Source organism: Xenopus tropicalis, chromosome 5 (assembly GCF_000004195.4).
Source record: "Xenopus tropicalis strain Nigerian chromosome 5, UCB_Xtro_10.0, whole genome shotgun sequence".
NCBI classification, from domain to species: domain Eukaryota; kingdom Metazoa; phylum Chordata; class Amphibia; order Anura; family Pipidae; genus Xenopus; species Xenopus tropicalis.
The window spans coordinates 125,524,538-125,549,385 of NC_030681.2; the positions used below are offsets into that span (position 1 = coordinate 125,524,538).

The 24,848-nt window shown below is 37.4% G+C and overlaps 1 protein-coding gene across 1 annotated transcript in view; it reads right to left on the reverse strand.

The window, feature by feature from the left end:
* Positions 1-24,360, reverse strand: part of myo7b (myosin VIIB) — a 56,409-nt gene extending 32,049 nt beyond the window's left edge. Inside the window, exons 1-15 of the mRNA XM_002936613.4 lie at positions 24,301-24,360; positions 21,287-21,333; positions 11,451-11,564; positions 11,146-11,298; positions 10,681-10,865; positions 9,845-9,966; positions 9,181-9,323; positions 8,435-8,548; positions 7,540-7,693; positions 6,885-6,961; positions 6,497-6,616; positions 5,741-5,874; positions 4,444-4,654; positions 1,999-2,134; positions 262-422 (exon numbers count right to left, since the gene is read on the reverse strand). Of these exons, the coding sequence (XP_002936659.2) occupies positions 262-422; positions 1,999-2,134; positions 4,444-4,654; positions 5,741-5,874; positions 6,497-6,616; positions 6,885-6,961; positions 7,540-7,693; positions 8,435-8,548; positions 9,181-9,323; positions 9,845-9,966; positions 10,681-10,865; positions 11,146-11,298; positions 11,451-11,564; positions 21,287-21,304 (1,842 nt within the window). The 5' untranslated portion in view covers positions 21,305-21,333; positions 24,301-24,360. The remainder of the gene's footprint in view (positions 1-261; positions 423-1,998; positions 2,135-4,443; positions 4,655-5,740; positions 5,875-6,496; positions 6,617-6,884; positions 6,962-7,539; positions 7,694-8,434; positions 8,549-9,180; positions 9,324-9,844; positions 9,967-10,680; positions 10,866-11,145; positions 11,299-11,450; positions 11,565-21,286; positions 21,334-24,300) is intronic.
* Between the last annotated feature and the right edge of the window lie 488 nt (positions 24,361-24,848).

Genomic DNA, 24,848 nt, shown 5'->3' on the forward strand with positions numbered 1-24,848 from the left:
CACACACACACATGTAAGTCACATGCAGGGACCTTGTGGTCATGGAAATGACAGCTGGCAACTGGAAGAGCAGCAAGAACCAAGGAGCTACCCCTGCTGGATGCTGGAAATTGGGTGGCTGGAATCCCACATCTACCCTATGAAATTGTTCATGGACCCAAAAAAAATATTTCTAGTATTACTTGTAATAAATGTGTTATTTAAAGACAAAATAGCTGTGTAGGTTTTGGTAAAGAAAATGGTACGAGAGATGAGACCTACCTTTTGTGAGTAGCTATTTATAATGTGTCTGTAAGTTACAGAGCCTGATGATTTTGTGATTTTTTCCATTTGGAAGACCTGCTTGAGGAAATAGTTGCTTGAGGTATGGATCATAAGCATTATATCTGTACTCAGAAGGTCACGGTTCTTGTCCAAAAACCCTGTGTAAGAAAGAAATTTTTATGTAATTTAGAAACATGTTAACCACAGTGAAATGCATTTCGATGCCTTTTCGATGCATATATATATACATATATAAAACAGTCCACACGACAGCACCACTCTCCAAAATCCACTGCTCTGCAGCTGCCCCTGTGCACGGAATATCATACAAATATCAAAATAAAACAGCCAGCACCAAGGGTCTTTGTGATTCAAAAAATCTCTTGTGTATTATAATTGCATGTACAACCAACATTTAGGTCCTTTTTGGGACCTTTTTTGCAGACACAGCAGTCATTGGGGGGCTTGGGCAACAGACCACAGGGTCTGCTGTATTGTAGTCTCCCTTCCCCAGCCCAATACCTTCCTTAAACTTTGCAGAAAAATTGCACAAGCAGGTAGCAAGCGGGCCAGGAAGGGGGCAAGGCAGGAGGGAAAGTTCATGTTGGGCCCCTCTGAAGAGGGCCCAGTGCTGCCAAAGTACACTACTGGAACTTTAAATAGCTTCTTAGCACAGTAATGAAGGCAGGGCTGCCATCAGTGGGATACAGGCGGCAATGCAGTCAGTGACCCCATGGCTGAGGGGGCCAATGATGGAAAAGCACAATTCATAGGTCGTTAAGTGGGGCTTGGGAAGAATGGTTGGAGATTGTGTAGGACAGGGTTCCCAACCTTTCTTACTTGTGAGCCAGATTCAAATGTAAAAAAACTTGGAGAGCAATACAAGCATCATAAAAGTTTATGGGGGTGTCATATAAGGGCTAAGATTGGCTATTAAAGGAACAGTAACACCAAAAAATAAAAGAGCTTTAAAGTAATAAAAATATAATGCACTGTTGCCCTGCACTGGTAAAATTGGTGTGTTTGCTACAGTAACACTTCTATAATTTATATAATAAGCTGCTGTGTAGCCATGGGGGCAGCCATTCAAGCTGGAAAAAAGGAGAAAAGGCACAGGTTACATTGCAGATAACAGATAAGTTCTGTAGAATACAATAGTGTTTTATCTGTTATCTGCTATGTGCCTGTGCCTTTTCTCCTTTGAATGGCTGCCCCCATGGCAACACAGCAGCTTATTTATATAAATTATTGTAGACAGAAAACTTTTACCAGTGCAGGGCAGCAGCACATTATATTTTAGTTAGTTTTATACACTTTAATTTTTTGGTGTTACTGTTCCTTTAAGTAGCCTCTATGAACACTATCAGCTTACAGGAGGCTTTACTTGGTAGTAAATCTTGTTTTTATTCAAAACTTGGAACCAAGTCAGGAATTCAAAAATAACTTCCTGGTTTGGGGAACTGAGAGCAATATACAAGGGGTTGGGGGGCAACATGTTGCCCCTGAGCCACTGGTTGGGGACCACTGGTGTAGGGTATGGGGGATGTTTTGGCATAACTGGGGAGTGACTGGGGAAGATCATGGATATGACCTTGCATGCAAGGAGCATTTTTTCTATGGGGCCCATTTTTAATTGTTGGCAGGATGTACCACCCAGGGTGCCCCCCCCCCCATATATATAATATATAGAAAGCCCCCCTGAAGTTGTTAGAGTGTGTAAGCAGTGATTTGTACCTTCAGTTTCATAGTAGACAATCCCTGCATAATGGTTAATGCCAAACTTGGTATCATGCACACTCTTTGAAGCAATGTAAACATTGGTTTTACTGTGGACATTATTTAGTTTCACCAACATGGTGGCATCAGTGCCCTGAAAGAATAGAAAAACATGTGATTCTATGTTTTATCTTATTAAAAGGCATGTACTTTATGTTGCATATAAATAAATATTGCAAAAAATATGGGCAACTCATACATAAGGGGGCACATTTACTAACCCACGAATTCGAATTGGAAAAATTCTGATTGGAAAACGAACATTTTGCGACTTTTTCGTATTTTTTGCGATTTTTTCGTCGCCTTTACGACTTTTCGGAAATTGTTGCGACTTTTTCGTAACCATTACGACTTGCGCAAAAAGACGCAAATTTTTCGTAGCCATTACGATTCGCTCGTATCTTGTCGCGACTTTTTCCGTATTGAGCGCTCGTAAGCGGCGGGTGAAACTTTCAGACTTAGCATGATTTTGGAAGCCTCCCATAGGACTCAATGGCACTCTGCAGCTTCAACCTGGCCCAAGGAAAGTCTCCCATAGGACTCAATGGCACTCTGCAGCTCCAACCCGGCCCAAGGAAAGTCTCCCATAGGGCTCAATGGCACTCTGCAGCTCCAACCCGGCCCAAGGAAAGTCTCCCATAGGGCTCAATGGCACTCTGCAGCTCCAACCTGGCCCAAGGAAAGCCTCCCATAGGGCTCAATGGCACCCTGCAGCTCCAACCTGGCCCAAGAAAAGTCCCCATGCTGAAGCTTGAATGAATCCGAATCTTTCGTACTCGGCGCGAAAGCTGCGAAAAAGTCGCGACTTTTCGCGCAATTCGTAGCGGCTACGAAAAAGTCGCGTCATTTTGCGAAACATTCGTAATGGCTACGAAAAAGTCGCAACAGTTTTCTGAAAAATCGCGAAATACCGATCATTACGAAAAAAACGCATTCGGACGCCGTCGGAACGATCGTGAGTAAGTAAATGTGCCCCAAGGTGTGGGTATGGAAAAGATCAGCACTCAGCAATGTAAGAGATGTGGCATTGACTTCCAGGTTGAAGTGGCTTATATTTAATAATAATATTAAGGAATAATAAAGGAATACTTTGCTAGATGAGGAACAGTGAACCTAAAAAAACATTTTAGTAAATTTTTTGAAGGCTGAAAGATGTTGTGAAAACAGGATGGAATATGGAAGGTGCCAACTACATTGAGTGTAGACTATTCACATGTAAACCACACTGGGCTGGGATAGCTTTTGAGTTTTATTAAACTATAACATTTAACTTGCAGAACAACTTAAAAATTTACATTAAGTGGTCTGCTGTAGCCTCATGTGCAATGTAATATTTATTTCCCAAACAGGTTAGCATCGAATACATAAATAGAAAGTTTATGGATAGGATGAGAATCCATCAGTTAGCAAAGGGTTGACATAACCAACATCAGCTTTTAACAGCTTATTGTGCACCCAGTAGGATTTGTGTAAAAATCTTGAATCAAAAGGCAAGTCTTCCCAAGGACTGCACAAGTTTCCTCTGGGTATTCTGATACATTTCTATATTTGAAAAACATACCTAACCTAACTTAGCTCCTGTGTGTACATAATAGGGACCTTAAACTGTAAGCACCACTGGGGCAGGGACTAATGTGAATGGTGAACAACCTACATAAAGGGTGATAATAATGTTCTATGCTGAAAATGAGTGGCCTGTTTCTGGGAACATCCACACTATCATCATCAATGAAGTACATAACATTCCATTCACATTAAATTCACATTTTCAGTACAAACCTAATAAATATTTTCTTTCTCATTTGGGACTACTTTTCAATTATGTGGTGAAGAATTAGCTTGATATCAATATCTCCTTTAGCAACAAAAGCCTAATGATAATACTCGTTGCAGTGAATTACAGAATAACACCTCACATCAAACAGATGTGCCATTTAGCCCTATTTCAGTTTGAATAGTTACCCCCATGGCTACACAGCAGCTCTGTTTATATAAGCTATAGTAATGTTTCTGAAGCAAATACACCAGTTTTACCAGTGCAGGGCAACAGTACATTATATTTTAATTACCATAATATACTTCTTTTTTTTGTTACTTTCCTTTAATTTATTTTTATAATGACTTATTTTTATAATTTTATAGTGCATTTTAGTGTCAGTAACCATCACATCACATATTCTTGCTATAATGGTTTAATAAATGGGCAAAGGTTCATTGTTGGAATATTTACATGCATGTTTTATCATGGATAATTACATCATAATTAGATCTCTCTATTCCTACCTTAGATCTTGAACTTTGTTTAATTGAGAACTTGGTTATTCTCCCTACAGTCAAACAGGAAAATAGAGTAGTAGGGTCTAGGTTATTTATGCCAAAGACAAATATAAAACAAGTACCTACCTGTGGAAATTTGCTCTCCTCATCAATAAGTGAAATAATGTTCAAGGGTCGCAGGGCAATGACATCTAATGTACGCTGGTTGTCAGAAAAATCTATGTGTTCCCATGGAATCTGCTCTGCATTATATTCCTCCTGCTCAAGCTTGAAGATATGACGCACAAAAAATTGTTGTAGATGCTCATTTGCAAAATTTATACAGAGTTGTTCAAAACTGGAGAGAGAAATTGATTTTATTTAGTTCCTGGATTAGACCTTCCGTTACAGTTTTGAAATGGCTTAAATTATTTAAGGCTTCTGTTTTCAGATAAAGGGTTTTATGAATGTTGACCACAATGCCTTTAGGGCCCTGGCACTCAGGACGTTTTGTCTGTAGCGATAAATCTGCCCTATCGCAGATGTCCAAACGTCCCTTGTTTCCTTCCCACCAGCGGTAATGTAAATAGCTGGTAAGAAGACATATGCAGTGCAAATTGAGATGCAACTTCGGGCTACTTCTGAAGCTACACGTATGTCTTTCAACTAGGAATTTACATTACTGCCAGTGGGAAGGAAACTAGGGATATTTTGTCGCCCACAGTAGTGCAGATTTATGGTGGGTGACAAAACGTCCCATGTGCGATTGCCCTTAAGGCCACTTTAAATAATTTAAACATAAAAATAAGATTGCTTTGCCATTAGTGTGGATTTATGCTAGCTTAGTCAACATCAAGTACATATGAGTGTCTTGGACAGCAGTGTTTTAGATGGCTACACATAATTCAGGTATGGGACTTGTTATCCAGAATGCTTGGGACCTGGGGTTTTTCTGATAAAAGATCTTTCCATAATTTGGATCTCCATACCTTAAGTCTACTTAAAAATCATTAAAATATTAAATAAACAAAAAAGAATTGTTTTGCCTCCAATAAAGATTAATTATATCTAAGCTGGGATAAAGTACAATGTACTGTTTTATTATTACAGAGAAAAAGGAAATATTTAAAAAAAAATTGAATTATTTTACTAAAATGGAGTCTATAGAAGATGGCCTTTCCATAATTTGGAGCTTTCTGGATAACGGATCCTATACCCAAGTTTCACCTAATAACTACAGTACTACTGCAAAGGGGGGAAAACAATGCATTTGGTGTAAAAAAAAGTATTGAACTGCATAATTTTTCTAATGTAGCACATTGGCACATCACTGCCTTGCTATCGTTCTTTATTGCATGACTCTGAATGTTATTACACTGATTCCTTGTAACTTTAATTTGTTCAAAAAGTTTTAAAAGAAATGTACTTAAAAGTATAAACATACCTGTTAGTATCGAAATGTTCAAATCCAAATATGTCTAGTAGACCAACAGACCTGCGCCCATTCTCTGAATCAGGTGTGAATATAGCTTTGTTTATTTTATTTACTATCCACATAAACAAGCGACCATATATGCCCTAAGGTATAAAAGGTTTTTAATCCATTAATGAGGTTTACTACATTATCTTTCCAATAAGGTAGTTATTTTAATTCATTTTACCTGATTGGGTAAAAGTAATTGATTTCATAACTCAATTACTTTCTCAGCATAGAAAAACATATGGCTTGCACAAAAAGTAATTTTATGATACATGACATTAACTAAAATGGAAGCCCTGTATCTAAATTGCAATCATAATGAAAATAATGCTACCATAGACTGTAATGTCTTGATTAAATATCCATCTCTGCCTCAGTCCCATCTTTGTCACTTAAAGCCCACACACACATGTGGCCTGTTTTTTTATATTTTTAAAATGCATTCAAAATATGTTTCTTGTTGACCATGAGTCTAAGTGCATGCTGCACTACAGGGCTGATACTTTCCCTATAATTTGGAAAGAAGCAAGACACAGGAAACTAATTAATTGCAATTATTCTCCTTTCCCACAATTAAGGCCTCATGTTTGGCAGCCATTCATGTTATGCTCTAATGCATATGAGTTGAAAACATACAAAAGCATCAAGATATGTATGTAGCCTTAAAAGTCAGACTCTAAACCCAGCCTCCTTTGTTCCTTATGACTATGGAGTTATTACCTTTACGAATGCATCCCTGCTATCAGATGCCTGTGTGCAGCTCAGGGGCTTAGACACACTCTCCCCACGGACAATTATCGTATGATTAGAGAGACAGTTTGTTAACTGAGCAGAATCCACCTAGAAGAGACGAGACATACTGTAAGGAATGTACCTTGTTTAAGTAGATATATACATAGATATATATTCTTGACTGGCGCTTTGCCATTGCCCCTGGAAATAAAGGCAAATAACAGTTATGGACTTTCCAAGGTGCTGTGCATTATTATATTTTTTTGTAATGGGAACCCTTTAAATGACAATTATATACTGATATAAGAACAATAAAGAACATTCACAAGCATTAGTGCTGAACCATCAAGTAAAAACAATAACCTTTCCTGGTTACCTCAAGCAAAGTAGCTACTGTAGACAAGTGAATGGACTCAGGAACATCACAACATTCAAGATTTCCACACATGGCAGCTAAAAAAAGTGAGATAAATATCAAATTAGATTGTTATCTGAAACTGTTAACAAAAGTTGAACTATTTTTCTGGTAAATTAGAAGCAAATTAATTAAACCCTAAAGTTACCCGGGACGTTAGTCTAAGTAGTTTTTAGTAAACCCAAAAAACAGCACTAGGACATGACCACCAGATATGTGCCATGTTTTCTGGTACAAAGCAACCCCTAAAACATTTATTATCTGAACTTCTATATCATTTGTCAATTCTTACTGGAGTTAGATACAAAAGGAAGAGAACTTTATAACCTGCCTCTAAGAAGTACCACATTGATGAACTTTTTTATGCTATCCCAGAGTTTGTACCAATATTTTTCAGTTCTTTAGGTGTTCAAAGTTTTTTATGTCTACTCCTATACAATAATTTCTGCCAACTGTTGTGAGTTGGGGGTTGAAGAATTAGATGATAATCAAGACAGCATGGTTAAGAAGGACACTGTAACTTTATCATCTGTAATTTGTGGGCAATATGAGCAAGCTGCCAACCCAGGTAATCACTGCTAATTAATTAAGTATAGCATGCAAAATATATAAATACCTTTGAATTTCAGGTTTCCCAAGTGGAGAATAGCTGCAAGCATTTTAAAAATTTCCTGCTGTTCTATCTCCGACAACAGAAGGATCTTCATTGCGGTACGAATCTGGGAGAAGGCCTTGTGGTCATCACGGCCATCACAGTTTGTGCAGTTTCCCTGGAAGGAAAAAGAATATTTGTAAAGTGTTTTTTTTCAATGTCTTTAAAGTTTAGAAAGTGTTATATGTTTAGTGGACATGTATTACTGCCTTGATACTGACAACAGATGAAAATTGTGTGATTAAATATAAAACATTTGACTTACTGATTGAATTTGAAATGACACGGTTTTGTGAGTACTTAGTTCTTTTCATCTGGTAAACTATACAATGACTGGTAAATACACTAAAGTAGCCCCTTAAGCAATTTACTATCTTTCGGCTAGTGAATAAAGTATAAAGATGGAGATCTGGTGCTACTACCAAATGTACCTTTATTATAGTAGATATGTTTATTCTGTTTTAGTAATGATCCCTTTTCCCATTATAGTTCAGTCTGTTGTAGAATTCACATGCTGCACTACTTTTTTGTTTAGACAGCAAATTATAGACCATGCTATATTTTGCTAGATTTTCATTCATATTCTCTTATAAACATTTACATTTCTGGAATTACAAAACTTTTGCAGATTGGCAGGCTGAATGAACATAGGGGGCTATCAGGTTATTATGGAAAAACAAAAACTCTGGTAGGAAAATGTTTTCAATGGAAAGAAACAAAAGTTACTTCACATGTGGGTCTCCTCATTATAACAGACATTTATCTAGCCCTGTCATATTTTATTAATTGCATTAATGCCACCCTAAACATACAGGTAGGTGTGTCAGGAATTGTTGGAACTTGCAAAATGACATATTACCATAGTTAGGTATTTGTAATCCGAAGGACTTTCCAGGTTCAGCTGTTTCTTTTGCTCCGACCCCATTCCTAACAGCATACAGTAGAAAATGTGGTAGTTTCTTTCACCAGGGGACTGATAAAGGACAAACATATTATAAACTGGTAATTACAGAATAAAACTTCATCAGAAGATAGGGGGGGTAGTTCAAGGAACTCACACAAGGTTTTTTTCCCCAAGTGGGATTTCTTAAATTATAAAATGTTTGGCACCAGCTCGAGCAATCATAAATCTGAGAATCTTAGAGAATGACCTATGGTCCTGCCACACGGGCAGATTCTTAGTCTGTGGATAAATACAGCCTGAGAATCTGCGCCTCCACTTCAAACAGTCATTGCATCAGCCCAGGTGCAGGCACACTAAACAGAATTTGGCGGGAAACTGCTTACGCAAACAGTTTTGCAGCAAATACTGCTTCACCTGTCTGCACCTGGGTCAACACAATGGCTCCAAGTGCAGGTACAACATATATATTATAAAGGAATTAAACACACAAGCCCCAGTCATTGAACTCATGTTCAAAAATGGGATATACTGCTGCTTTAAAGCCCCAGCCAGCAAAATATACAAATTCAAATGATGTGTAGTAGCATAAAATACAGTTTACTTTCCATAGGCAAGATATGAGTTGTACCTTAACTCATATTCCTCAACTGTGTTAGCTGTGAGGATCTAAGATGCTAGCAGAATTAACATAACAACCCAACCTGTCTGCACACTCGTGACTTCTCCAGAAGAAACTGCTCAATGCGGGCTCCCTCGATCACATGCTTATTTGAAAAGTGAATTTCAATGTACTTTCCAAAACGACTGGAATTGTCATTACGGATGGTCTTGGCATTACCAAAAGCTGCAAAAATGCAAACAACAACAACAATTTAGATTTAAAATATAAATATATATATATATATATCAATCCAAATGGTGTCCGCACTCCAAGGCTCAATATTCTGTGGGGTGCTAGCCAAAATTATGTATGTATAGAAAATAATCATCTGTGGCCAGCACACCCTTCAATGTTTCATCAAAATTTTTTTTATTGTAGATATATTGTTAAAACCAACGTTTCGGTCCTCATTAGGACCTTTCTCAAGGATAATTTTAAGGATAATTTTATCCTTGAGAAAGGTCCTAATGAGGACCGAAACGTTGGTTTTATCAATATATCTACAATAAAAAAAATTTTGATAAAACATTGAAGGGTGTGCTGGCGACAGATGATTATTTTCTATATATATATATATATATATATATATATATAGAAAGAGAGAGAGAGAGAGATAGCTAGGTAGCTAGATAGACAGTCTGTATCATATAGTCATGGCACACATGGTTACAAATGACCTCTATCTTGCAATAGTACTTGCCCACCTTCCATAATTGGATTGGCTTCTAGAATCTGCTGCTCAATCCAAGAATGTTGTCCACTCGCCGAGGCCAGGAACTGCAACATCAGTTTGGTGCTCTCAGTCTTTCCAGCTCCAGACTCACCACTAAAAATGTAACAGAAGTTAAAAGGAATGTGTAGAGGAAACTAGAAGTCATTTTTGTTTAAACATTGTAGAATAAATACATACAATAAATCCTCCTGGTTGGATCAATGCAACTTCAAACTAAACCTAACAAAAACAGAAAGGCTTGTCAGCCAAACCTGGCCCTGCTCTCACTTTCATGATTGCTACTGATGTTAGAAATGTCTGTTAATTCATCATGATACTTGGGAGTAATCTTTGACTCTTATTTCCTTCATTCATTTTATTAATACCATTGCCAAAACCTGTCACTTTTTCCTTATGTAATATTGCAAAGATTTGTCTTTTTTTCTTTCCAGAAACTTCTAAAACTGCTAAAACTCATCCATGCCCTTATTCTATCCACTCTGCACCTTCATATTTTTCCACTCTTTTAAACCCTGCTCTGAGAATTATACTACTCTCCTGTTAAACCTTAAATCCCCTTGTTCCTCTGTTTCTAACTAAAGGTCCTTCACTATAAGATCCTAGGGCCACATTACAATAAAGAGGATAGAAGTGGTTAGTGAGCTGATGCTGTCCTTGAGCTGAAGGAATTAAATCACAGGGGGATGCCAAGCAACTTGCCACTTTGCTCTTGCTATTATGAACACTTTTGCAATTCAAATTACATTCAAACCTCTTTGGTTGTGTGGAACCGCATTGAATTGTATTATTTTTCTAATCCATTTGTACCTGATGACACAGCACTGGTCTGTGTTGGTCCTTTGCATGTTGAAAAAGCAAGTGTCTCCCAGAGCAAAGATGTGAGGGGGAAGCTCTCCAATGCGCCGATTTCTGTACATCTCAAGCTGCTCTGTGTCATACAGAGGAAGCTCCTGATATGGATTCACAGCCACCAAAATGGACCCAGTATATGTCTAAATAAAAATATATAAAGTAACCGTTTCATTCATTGTCTCCATAAAAATGAAATATAACACTTAAAGAAATGTTAGAATTGAATTACTGTTATGTGCAAGTGCATGTTTCTAAAGTGTATATGCATATAGACAGACACAATATACTGGCATTTTAATAATTCCATAAGCACCTCCTAAATGGCAGAACATTTGCCATTCATATTATATTATACATTTATCTGTCAATGCAATGTGCAGTTATAATATATACAAATATATATATAACTCTGTAACTCACATAGATGTTATTTTCTTTATATCGGATGTGGATGTTATGTACAATGCCAGCTTCATTAAGTTCCCCCAGCCTGATCATGTCTTCAACTCCATGGGCCAAACTTGGGTGCATTGGGTGTACACTGCTAATATTTCTCGCAGAGATCCAGTGTTCCTGCAGTACCAAAATGAAAGGTTCATTAAAAATTGTATTTCTCTTTCAATATCTGTAGGTGCAAAACTATTTGTGTAAATTGCATTGCCAGCCATTTCAAATCACTTTAAAACATGTATTTAGGAACACATTTGCACTGGCATTTCACTTACCTTGCCATCATCGTCAACTACCAATGTCTCTGTTCCATGAGAATTCTTCACCACGGCTCCAATGGGTACTTTGCTTTGAGATGATGAAGAAGCTTCCAGCCACACATGTTCTCCCTGTCATTCCATGGATATTTATGTTAAAATTTATTTAACCTTTAATCTGAATGAAACATTTAAGAGATGCATAACTGACATCAGCCCTGAATATGTAATATTCCCCTGGACATGGAATGTCATATTCTTCTTAAGGCAACAAAGATTTCATTGCAAATGGTTGTCTAATAGTTTTCCAGGCAGGAGTGTCTTGGTTATGTCTCACCAATATAATTTCCAGAACAATATCAGTAAGTGCAGTGACAACGTATTTAGCTTTTAATTAGCTTTTTGTAATTAGCATTTTGTGCATCTCATTTTGCACAAATGTATATTGTAATAATAATTTAACTGTGTTTCTCTTTTTGTACCATACTAAAACTATAATTTTATTGCTTAATTCAGCAATCACCCCAGTCCTATTAACCCCTGCTCCCACCTCAAAAAATGTCCCATTCTCACTAGCCATACTAGAACACCATATTGGAAGCAGGTAGTACTGTGCACTTCTACAAATTCAATATGAGCTGTTGTTTGTAGTATATTCACAAGGAAAGCAAAATAAAATCTAAAGTGTAAAATATAAAATAGAGTAAAGTAATCCTCCTTTTATATCTTATATCAGATTTTTGTGTAAGAAAGAGGGGGTAAAGGGGTTGCTTATTCTTAATCCCAAAAGTGAAAGCAAAAAAATGAGGAGCAAAGGCCCACTAAGTTGAAGCTAGGCATAAAAGAGAGGATAACTTAATCCATTTTGGGCCTGTGCTTCCACAAAGTTAAGATCAGGGAGAAGGCGAAGGGGAACAAGGAGGAGGAAAGACAAAGGTGAATCTGAGAAACTTGAATAAAGGGAGGCTACAAAAGGGTGTACTCTAATATTCTTATATATACACAGTATATTCTATGCAAGAACATAACCCACTGGACATTACACAAAATTTGGGTATGTTTGTAAAATAAATGAATGTTATTCGCTATGATGAAATAGAATGCCAAATCTGTCATATTTACCATCCCTGGCTTACAGGAAACAGGGCACCTGTAACACCTTCAGGGGTATATCCCGTGAGCAAAGTTAGCGGAATAAAAAGTTATTCCAAAAATGGTCTGCATGATACTGATAATACTACTAAAAATAATAATAAATGGGGTGCTAGGGATTGAAAACCTAGGCTAATGAATATTTGCCGTATTTAAAGTATTTTAAACACACCAAAAAAATACAAAACCATCTTGTATCATTAATGATTGTACATGTAATTGCATTCCTGAAAAAGGCTAGTTCTTTGACTTGAGAGAAGCTCTTTCATTGAACTTTAGACTGTTTCCAAGCTTACTCTAATGCAACTGCAAATAGAGACTATATGGCTTACTCCCAAGGACATGTTTACATGTAAACCATGGCTCTGGGCCACTTTATAATGTGCTAGGTAAGTGCATCTAGTTTTATCAAAGAGCTGCAGTATAAATTAGTATATCAATGGTGGTATATACACAGAGGCCCAAATAGCCCCCCACCAGCCCACTAAATAGTGACTGTCTATAGCATCTTACAGCAGCCCCTCTGGCATTTGCAGACAGCCAGTCCAAGCCAGGGTATATCTACTCACCATCACAAAATAAAAACAGTGACTAGGGTGCAAAGCCATATTAGGGATTCTTTGACAATACTGATACCAAGAATGTAGCCACATATTTATTTATTTATTGTTATTTATATCGCACTGACACATTTCCACTGCACTTTACAAATATTATAAATCATTCACACCAGTCCCTGCCCCAGAGAGCTTACAATTTAAGATCCCTATCACATTTACTATGGTCAATGCAGCCAGAAGCCAATTATCCTACCTGTATCTATTTGGGAGTGTGGGAGGAAATCAGACTACCCTGAGGAAAGCCATGCAGACACAGCTAGAGCATACAAACTACTTTTAGCCTTGTGTAATGATGCTGATGCTGTCATAGATTAGGGTGTGTACTTCGTGATGACTGGGGCCTATACCCAGTTACATCCACTAAATTGTAAAGATTAACATTTAAATTAGGCACATATGTCCTACATGGTTTTAAATCATGGTACATATAATTGGCTGGTCACGCACTGTTCATATTCTATAGCTAAGGGGCAGCAGGTGCAATTATGTGTTTGTTGTGCCCCTGGGGTGCAGTTCTCTGCCGGGCCCCAGATACACCAGTCAGACAGTGCTCCGCTTGGCAAGCTCTGCTTGCTCATAATAAGGGGCAGTTCAGTCTTCCAGCTTTGGGTGAACTACTTGCAAACAGCCTTCAGCTGTCACTGGATGTTCCCCATGGTATCTTAGCTACTGAAATAGTTTTGTAGTGGCAAAAATCACAATCATTTCTGTTAAGAAAAAGAAGCAAACTTGTTTAAACTTTAAAAGGCAAATTTTCTCCAGTGTTCTATATTCCATGTAAAAAATATTTTAAAAAAATAACAAAAAAAGCAAAACTAATCTAAATAGTCATGCTTTATCCATTGCTCACTGATTATGAAGAAAAATAGTTATTGCCTTCTGAGTATCTATAAGGAGTGTTTAATTCAAGGGTCAGTATTGTTTTATGGTGACAATGATGTCAGAAGAGGGCTCTAAAGTGCTATTGGCATTGATTAAACAGAAAGAAATTCTTTCTTATCAGTAAAGCAAGGGAAGACTCCTCCTGTTCCCTGTCAGCTAGAGACATGTTGCTTTTTGTTTGATGCCACTTTGCTAGTAACCATGCACCAAGTAATTGCTTCGAATAAACACAAAATAGTGATTAATTACATTAGTAATTAATAAATACAGTAATTACATTTTAGCATATGTCTGAAACTGAGCCAAGATATATAAGTAATGATTATTTATGACAACCTTGAAGCAGAGTGATTAGAAATTCCCTTGAGAGAGATTTACTAAATAAGGAGAAGCTGCAGGATTTTTAGATTTGTGGTCTGCCCTAAAATTTGCACAGGTTTCAGGTTCCTCCCTATAAAGCCCTTAAAGTTAAGGTGGCCATACACGCTAAGATCCACTTGTTTGGCGAGGTCGCCAACCGAGCGGTTCTTCTCCCAATACCCCAATCTACGGATGGGCGATATCGGGCTCACTCGGTCGTTTGGCCCTGGGGCCAAACAATTGAATTAGAACGACGGGTATAGATGTCTATTGGTTTGGGGACTGCATCAACGAGCTGATGTGGTCCCCGATCCAACTAATTTTAAAACCTGGCCAATCCAGGTCTGCCCGATTTCAGGCCAGATGTTGGTCAGGCAGGCCCGTCGTTAGTGCCCATACACAGGCTGATAAGCTGCCAAATCAGTTTAAGGGACCGATATTGGCAGCTAGAATAGGCCCGTGTATGGCCACCTTCAGACCTGATGTGGTAGTGCAAAGGTTCTGCTTTCAGAGCCCCCCCAGGACTATGTAATATGCTGTCCCATAGAAAGTTTTATATATGAAGAGGTGGAAAGGTCTAACTAAAGATCAGCAGATTAAGTTGTTAAGTATTTATAATATGATTTATTATCAACAGATATACCAAAATAATTCTTGTTTTCCAGTATGTCCTGAGTAACATAAAATGAGTAACATAACATACTGCACTGCAATAAAGATAAATACTTCTCACACTATGATGCTACAGATATCAACAGCAATTGCAGACATTTTTCTTGTGCTAGATAATAGAGTTTATAAAGGTATTTTGCGTGTTACAGAACTATTAGTGAGAGTGAAAAGACCAAACTACAGGTTTTTCATAGTATCTCAGCACCTCTAAATAGTTTTGCTATATGGTTAGCCTTCTGAGACCCTTCCCCACCTGCTTTACTTTTATAATGCTTTACCTTACTTTAGATCACAGCTGTCCAACTGGAGGCCAGCAGGCCAAATGTGGCCCTCCATATCATTTTTATGGCCCCCTGTCTGCTCAAAGGCTACATAGACCTCACTACGTGTAATATGTTTGACATCACTGCTCTAGATAATACTGACCAATTTGATTTAGAAAATAATACTGGTTTGGAGACAGCGAACATCCTTAGAACATCACACAGTTCCAGGTGAAAATCTTAGTTTCTTATGGACATTTGTAAATACTCTAAATTGGTTCACAGCTCATACGCCTTAACCCTATTCTATTAACTTCATTTAATCCAACCAGCTAAAATGAATGCACTACTTTAAATAATCTTTATAGAAGAAACCTTTAAATAATGCAATCATCACATAAAAGCATTTTAAATTAACCCATAACTATCTCTTATATTACAACTTTTTGAACCCAAGCTGCTCACGTTTCTTTTAACCCATTATCCAGCCTTAAAGGGAATTTGGATTCTCAAGAGAAAACATATGTCATTGCATTATACAGCTCTAAAAATACACCATCATGTCATGCCTGGTGCGAAAATCAAAATGAATAGATGCTAAAGATCTGGGTTCTTTACCCGAATATTAGTCTTTCTTCATTAAGTTCCTGGGTGTGCCTGAATTGCTGTTCTGACCTGATCTTCCAGTTTTCTGACTTCCTGCTTTGATTCTGACTACAACTGATTGCTACCTGCCTCGACTTTTCCCTGAATTCGACCTTGAGTTTTCTTAACTCCTTTGGATACCATGTATTTGAACTTAGCTTCCTCCTAATTCTAACCTGGTAAGGGCCGTTGGGCCTTGAAGGAACTGCAGTCTACATTTATTTTGAGAATGCAGAAACATGACTGGCTACCCACGTCCTAGTCCTGCTTCTAGGCAAGAACCATTGGGACAGACTCATTTATAACAGACAGAAAAGATCTATGAGGAGCCCCAATAAAAGGCCATGGATGAAACCCAAAGAAGAGAAGTTGATTATAACAGGTCCATCTGTTGCATGAAGGCACCCTTTAATACAGTGCGTGTTGATATTTTGCCAAGCATCTAAAGAAGCCCAGTGACATACTATATTTCCTAAAGTATAGAATGCAGGAAGAGTTGTTTTTTAGGATTGAGTGTTGCCCCCTTCTCAGTTAAAGGAGTATCCTGGGTCAGTGCAGTTTTTAGCAAATAGGAGCACCGGCCCAGGGTATTAGGTAAGCGATTTTAATCATGTGAGGGTGTATAACCTTTAACACCCCCCAGTGATTTCAACTTTCCTTTTTTTTTTTTGTTCTAGTAAAAAATCATATTTTTCCCTCTGTTGTAGTGTTTTTACATCCTCCTCACTGTCTGTAGTTACTAACCTGCTGAAAATGTATTTTGTGAACAGAAATAACTCTTGTACAATGATCCCCAACCAGAAGCTTGTGAGCAACATGTTGCTGACCAACCCTTTGGATGTTGCTCCCGGTGGCCTCAAAGCAGATGCTTATTTTTAAATTTCTGGTTAAGAGGCAAGTTTTGGTTGCATAAAAACATTTGTACTGCCAAACAGAGCCTTCTGTAGGCAGCCAGTCCACATAGGGGCTTTCATTTCAATTAGAGCTTTTACTGGGACCCTAAGAACTTTTTGCATGCTTGTGTTGCTCCCCAACACTTTTTCCATTAGAATGTGGTTCATGGGTATAAAAGATTGGAGATCCCTGCTTCTGTAATTGCACAGATTTGGTTCTTGTATTGTTCTAGTTAATACAACTTGAAAATCCTAAAAAAGAATACAAAATGTCTGTTTCTCAATATTCTATAATATTAAATTACTTTGGGGTAAATGTTAACTGTTGTTTGGATGCTATGTGTTACAGGACAAGGGTAAATGTTGCATGATGGTGTATGACCATGAATGAGGTAATAATATTGATTACTAAGGTCCAGCTATACATTGTATTCCTGGCATGAAGCCTTCCAAAGAAAGAGTGTACAGAAAAACAAAGGGCTGAATATAGAACCCCGAAGCCCCTAGAACTATGCAGAACAGGAAAATAGGAGTTTCTAGCATAGGAGACGGAGAAGAATTTAAGAATGGAACCAGGATGCCATTTGATATGCAGCAATCTAGTTTGGAATTTCAATGCTATCTGGTTGCTAGGGTCCTATTTATCATTGTAACCAGATTTGTACATGGAATGCAGAAGGTAAAATGAACTGGAGCAGGATCGCTGAGAAAAAATAAACAAAAAAAGTAACAGGAACAATAAAATGCAGCTTTGTGTACAGTTTTCCCAACTACCAGATAGTATTTTAAACTGAAAGCTGTAAAGATAAAGAAGGAAAATTGTTAAAAAAAAAAAATAACAAATGAGCACCCACTGAAAAGTTAAAAACTAAAAACTGGCAAATATATAACATTCTAAAAGATAACGAAAAGGTAAACTTCCACTTTAAAAGTCAGTTAAGATCCACGTCACTTATTTAGCAGATCCAAGGTCAGTTTACCTGTTATATAGCTGTTGTATAGTTGCATAGAGGAATACATAAGTGAAACAAGTTTTATAGCTTTACCGATAAAAAAAAAACTGATTGTCCCTGGAACACATCATTCTCCAGAGCTTTAAATATGGGGGAGACCACATCTCTTCAGATTCATGGGATGCCATCTTCTAATACTAAACAAAAGCTTCACTTATGTTTAAGATGTCTTTACATTGATTCCACATTTATTAGCTATTCACCATATTATAATAATTTAACAAATAATAAATACACTTATCGTAGGCAGTCTCTCCATGTATGTCATTTTATTTCTGAGGCGATATGCTGTAAAGTTCTTACTTGCCCATTCCTTACAGAGATATATTTAGGGCTTGTACTGCTGCTCCAGGCTTCAACCAGAAATATTCTACCCTCTTTATACCACAACAAATATTAACCATATTTCTTTTTATATACAAGTTAATAACTGTGAATTAATTACATAGAACCAGGGGCACTTCTGCCATGAGAAAAGTTGAGAAATGTGTCTAATGCTGCAGTGCCCTAGGACAGTGACAGCAAAAGGCACTCATGCTAACTTTAAGAGGCAAAAATCGTTTTTTAAAAGCTGAATCTTAGCTATTATAGTGCAAAAAGCACCACTGCTGCAAGTACCATCATTTTAAAACTAGTTTACTTTTAGGCTAGCAGCAGAAACACAGAAGAAAAAGGAACTAAAATGTTCTGAAAGCTTGCTATGGTTATCTTAGTTAGCCAATAAAGGTATCGCCTTTATACCACTTTTGTTATTTTTTATTTCAAAAGGGTTACCCTGTAAACATAGAAATGTTGCAAAGGGATAAATGTGAGTCACTACAGGTGAATGTATATAAGAAAGCTACAAGTAGAAGGGATGCTACAAGGGCAGGGAAGGCAGCTTTGACATGGGGGGCATTCATGCAGAGCTGGTCTACTATCTACTAATATAGCTACACTTATTTTAATAATACTGGCCTGTTCATGGGCACTATAAGACTTTTGAGTGAAGGCCATTTTGTTGCTCAGTTTAGGATAGCAGATCAGTAGAAGAGATATATGGATTGTCAAGAGGCTAGGACAGAAATAGAAACCTTAATAACAGCAAAAGTGGAGACAGGCATTAAGGATCATGTATTGAGGGTGATAAGAAACCATTTAACCAATATTAATACAAACAGCAGAGATAGTAATGGATAGATAGACAGTAACATTATTGGCAAAGTTAACTTGCTTCACTTCATGACACAAATCATTCAACTGGACACAAAATGCAAGAAAACTTTCCCAGGACCATCCTCTCATCCAGTAGAAGGGCAAAGACTACTGTTCCACCCCAAGACTTCACCACCCACTGGCCACAACAGCCCACCATTCTTTGACTCAAAATGTCTTAATGCCCAATATAATGATGCTTAGGTAAGATGAGAGAACACTGTTATGTGATTAACATATTGCTACTCACCAGTAAATTAAAGACATACTGACACCAGAAAACCTTAAAACCTTTTTTTTTGCATTTATCATAATGTTGTTTTTGCATTCTATTTATAATTGGCAGACACTTTTATATTACCTATCTGATGCCCCATATGATTAGGGGGCTGCCATATTTGTGCAGCAGTGGTCTGTTAGCATTAGAAGCTTTAACTAAGGTTTAGAAGGAACAGTCAGGTTGGCAAAACAGTCAGGTTTAGGAAGATCAAGTAATAATTACTTACAAAAGCAGCCCTATCAGCAAAAAATGATCAACATGACCTATAGGTAACTTTTAATGTACATTAATATTTTCAAGAGTAGTTTTTTAATGTCAGTATCACTTTAAGGTTCTTTAATATTTAAAATAAGACACAAGGGTTGATTCACTAAAGGTCGATAAGTTTTATCGCACGTTTTTTTGCATTAAAATTGACGCAAAAAAAACCGTGTGATTCACTAAAGTATTAGCGCATGCGTTAAGTCGCATATTGTGTGCGCATACACGCAACCGCATGTGTTAATTTTACCGCATTGCGTTAATTAGTGTGCAGAAATAATACTAACGCATGATTCACAAACACTTAGGGGCTGATTTACTAATCCACGAATCCGAATGAGATAAATTCGGATTGGAAAACGAACATTTTGCGACTTTGTCGTATTTTTTGCGATTTTTTCGTCGCCGTTACGACTTTCCCGTAAATTGTCGCGACATTTTCGTAACCGGTACGACTTGTGCGAATTGTCGCGACTTTTTCATAGCCATAACAAATTTTGTGAATTGTCGCGACTTTTTCATTGCCATTATGCCTTTGGAGAATTTTCGCGACTTTTTCATTGCCATTATGCCTTTGGAGAATTGTCGCGACTTTTTCATTGCCATTATGCCTTTGGAGAATTGTCGCGACTTTTTCATTGCCATTACGACTTTCGCGAATTGTTGCAACTTTCGTATTGAGAGCTCGAAAAAGTCGCGACAATTTGCGAAAAAGTCGCAAAGTACCGATCATTACGAAAAAAACAAATTCGGACGCTTTTCGGACATTCGTGGATTAGTAAATGTGCCCCTTAGACAAGCTAAATATCGCTTTTGTCTGTGCAAAAATGAACACCTACTTGAAGCAGGCAGTAATTATAGAAAAATACAGTTAATGAGCTTTTGGCTCAAGTCATATGGACTTTGCAGTGGGATTTATTCAAGTCTGTGTTGGCCCCAGAGTGCTGCAGCCTCCAGTTTGCAGGGAAATGGTCATTTTCATAAAAGTAGTTTTACAAAAGTAATGCCGTGTATGGCTAATATGGCGTGCATTTTTTCGCAGGCGGCGACTATTTGTGCACGATGCGTTCCGTCAAATATCGCACGAAAATAGTCTTCACGACTTAAATAACGCAAGCAGCATCGCGTCTAAATTAACGCAAATATCCTTTTAGTGAACCGTGCGTTAAGACACAAAAAATTAGACGCAATAAAAATTTTAACGCATGCTATAAATAGCGCACGTTTTAACGCACTTTAGTGAATCAACCCTACAGTGTCTTGTAGCCTGTCAGAACTATACACACTGTCAGAAATACACACTGTTCCCCAGTTAGAGCAGAAGAGCCCAGAAGTGGCTTGGATATTGGCTACAATTTTCAAGCCTGAAAAAAACCCTATTGGGTGTCTAAACACAAGATTTGGAAGAAAAAAACTCCTCATTAAAGCAGAAAGGGAAAAGATGGAATGGAGGTTCATTCTTTTACACATGGAGCGTGAACTCTTTATTAACTCTTTATGAACTCTTTATTAACTTAATCTAATAACTTACTGGAGGAGCAGAGGAAATTATTTCAGTCCCCCTCCTACAGTATGATATAAAGATTCAACTAGTAAAGAAAAGTTAGCACCCATCCTACCTGCCGCAGGATAACCATTGCTCATCAGGGTTTTTTCTTCTTGTCACCTTTAAAAAAAAAAAAAATTATTAGAGTATTATGTCTCTCTAGTAGTTGTTTTTAGGAAATCTGATATTGGAAGTGTATACGAGGTTAAGTGGTAATTGCCATAGTATCTTACAATTTAATAATAACATATAATAACAGAAAAACAGCACAAAATTAATCTTTCTTGCACTTTGGCCCCAGTAATTCAGGGTGGAACAGGGTCACTAGACATTACACATAAATCTTGACTGTTCTATGGCAAGTGATCCTGTTTACCACCATATATTCTATTAATTGATGGCTTAAATTTACAGCTCATTTATGTGCACAAGAGGAGAGTGCAAAGTACAATTTCAGGAAAAAATGCACAATTGCATGTGCATGTCAATGTAAATCTATTAAAATATTTTCTGTCATAGCAATGTTGTTTCTGAATGATGTCTTAACTTGATTCATTAGGCGCAGCTTTGCTGTGTCTATAGAGGCGGGCTGCTGTGGGAAGCCTGGAGCCTTTACATCAATAGGCACACTTGTGCACAAATGGACATTCAGCTCTCAGAGGTGAAACGCAAGGAGCAGCAAGTACCTTTTATGAATGGTGCCGATATAGTGCAATGACTGTACCTTATTTCTTGAAGTCACTGCTGCTGTTGCAATCATAAGCCCTAAGATGTTGCCTTAAAATATTTATTATGGATTCTGCAATCTTGCAAGATTCCATTATCTATACACTTGCTTTTCCCCCTCCCTTACAGCTAAGGACAAGGAAGCTGTGTTTTAAATTCTCAGCTTATATCTAATGACCTGTATTTACCTGCAGTTTTCAAACATTTTGTTCATGTGTTATGCTGCCTATTTCTCTAAAACACCACCTTAAAGGGGACGTGTTGTGTAAAAAACAAGAATGTGCCTTAAAAAGCTGCCTTTTATGGTTATTTATTATAGTCCAAAAGTCTCCAAAAACCCTACTAGTCCCAACCATCTGTTCCACTTCCTGCTGCCTCCTTTTCCAGGCTGTGCAGCAGTTAGAACAACACTACAGGTGGCACTTAGCGCTGTAGGATAGCAACCAATAAGCAGCTAGGAAGACCTGATAGGGAACTGAAGCCTAGCTTTGCTTGGGTGACTTCAGGGCTGTGATTGGCTATCCTCCTTCTACTGAGCTTCTGGCAGGAACTACTGGGACATGCCCACCCCTCAATAAAACATGGACAGGGATCGTAACAAATCGATGGGTAGCTTCAATAAAGGGGCCATATTTAAAGATAATGATAATTTGTAGCATTATTATTAGTATTCCTTATTAGCTACAAGATTGGGGACAGGGGTCAGTAATGCCATAAATCACAAATTAGAAGCCCAACATTTTACTATACTCTGTGTTTACTGTCCTTTTGCTTAGTTCAAAATGTGACATAATGTATTTTATAACTGAAACCTTGCCTACTTTTGAGAATGTTGTCTAAATCCCATGAAATACTCTGCACTGAACTGCTAAAAGCTTGTAGCTGCCTAGAAAAATTGTTATGGTTTTTAGGAGGGCAAAATGCCTGGACTACAAAAATCTATAGTTAACTGCTTGGCAAAACTATGGTTCATGTACGACTGCAAGTGCAGTCATTAAAGGTACTTGCATCACATGGTGCTCCTTGCACTTTGATATAATTCAGTCCTTCATGCTTTCATTCCAAACTCCACACTTATGATTTGCATCAGGGAAAAAGTGATAGTGCCCAGAGGTATTACTAAACTGCCCTGAATACTTTCACCCAATAGAGCAAAACAGTGTTTGCCTGCTCGAAGCAGTGAAACACATTCTAACCAACTGACATGTATCAGGTTTGATAAATGCCCTGGCCCAAAGGTTTACTTTGCTTATGTATCTATAATCTTTGTGGGGAAATAAGGGGAGAATAAGCAACATTACTGAAAAAAGACTGTGCAACCCTAAAGCATGGCTTCTATTATTTTTATTATAAAAAGTAAATTTCAAGCAGTGTGCCTTGTTTGGGTCTCCTCAAACTACATAATACTTAGGTACTGCTTAAAATAAACAAATATACAGGTAAATTACTAATCATCAATGAAGACAATGTCTACATTTTTATTTACTAACACTACACTGTACTGTATTCATCGCATTAAAGGGATGATTTATTTAAGTTCACTCTCCCACAGACCAAGATTTTTACATTTTAGCCATTATTTTTGCCAAGGCTTTTTTTTGTCCATGGAAGCCTTGTACGGTGTGAGATATATTTTCACATTCTAGAAATTCACAAAAAAAATTCTACAAATGTTTCTCATAATTGAGATCAGTCAAGAAAAAACAAGATAGATATATACATTTTGATAAATATGCTTAAGGCAATGGCAGGCCCAGATGTGCCCTTGTGTCATGGTATCCATAAGTAATAAGCTAACTTAAAATGAAAACTTATATACATATATATATATATATACATATAAAGTGACAATTACATTTTAATATATTAAACATTGATGTGGTAAAGAAATACCTTCAGATAAGCGTACAAATGACCAAGTGATTTATGTAATTATCCATTAACTAATGCTAGTACTTGGTGTGTTTTCTCCACCGGCACATCCTGATGAGTCTGACACCGCCCCTGCCTTTTCCCACTGCCTTGAAATTCTAGTGCCAGCATGGAAGCTTTGCAGCGAGAAGATGAGCTAGTGACTGTTTCCCAATGAAGTCTATGGATGCCGGGAGGGTCAGTCACTGCCAGATGAAATACACCAATAAAGGAACTGCCCTGTGTGACATAAGACTAACATTCTGATCTTTTATCAGCCATTTGGTACTAATCTGCCATGATCTATAACAGTACAGAAACAAGCTAAAACCAAATGTTTCAAATAGCTCAGTAACGAAATTCAGTCCTATTTTTTATTTTTACTACTTGAAACAAAATTTGAAGATAAAAAGTTCATCCCTATAAACCTTGCTATTAAGAAATGCTTACCTTCTAGGTGTGTTGCTGGATTGAGAATTTGCGGAGCAAGAACTGTTGGGAGGAATGACTTCTCTTTATGACTGGACTTTGGTCACCGTTCTGCAAATAACCTTTTTTTTTTCGCATCTAATTTGCCTAATTATAACTTGAACGAAAAGTAATTCCCTAGAGCTTTTCTAGTTTAAATTATTGCAGCTCTGAAAGTTATAAATCTGCAGGGTAAGATTTTCTAGAAAAATGTGTTTTACACTGCATGCACCATTACACTGGACATGGTATTTGACATATCAGTTTTTATTCTGGACTACCACTGCTACGGTTACCGCTTCTAGCTACTTTGCATACAAAGCACTGAAAGGTGTTTATCTTTTAGCACTGAGCCCAGTCCCTTTATAAAAGCCTTCCCTTCCTCTCAGGTCAGCAGCATTCTCAAGAAACTTCACAGGATTCAGTGTTTTAGAAATACAGGGCATATTTATCAAATATATTTGTCAATCGACATGGTCCACAAGAGCTCAGTATTCATTTCTATATAATTTTAGGGGCATATTTGTCAA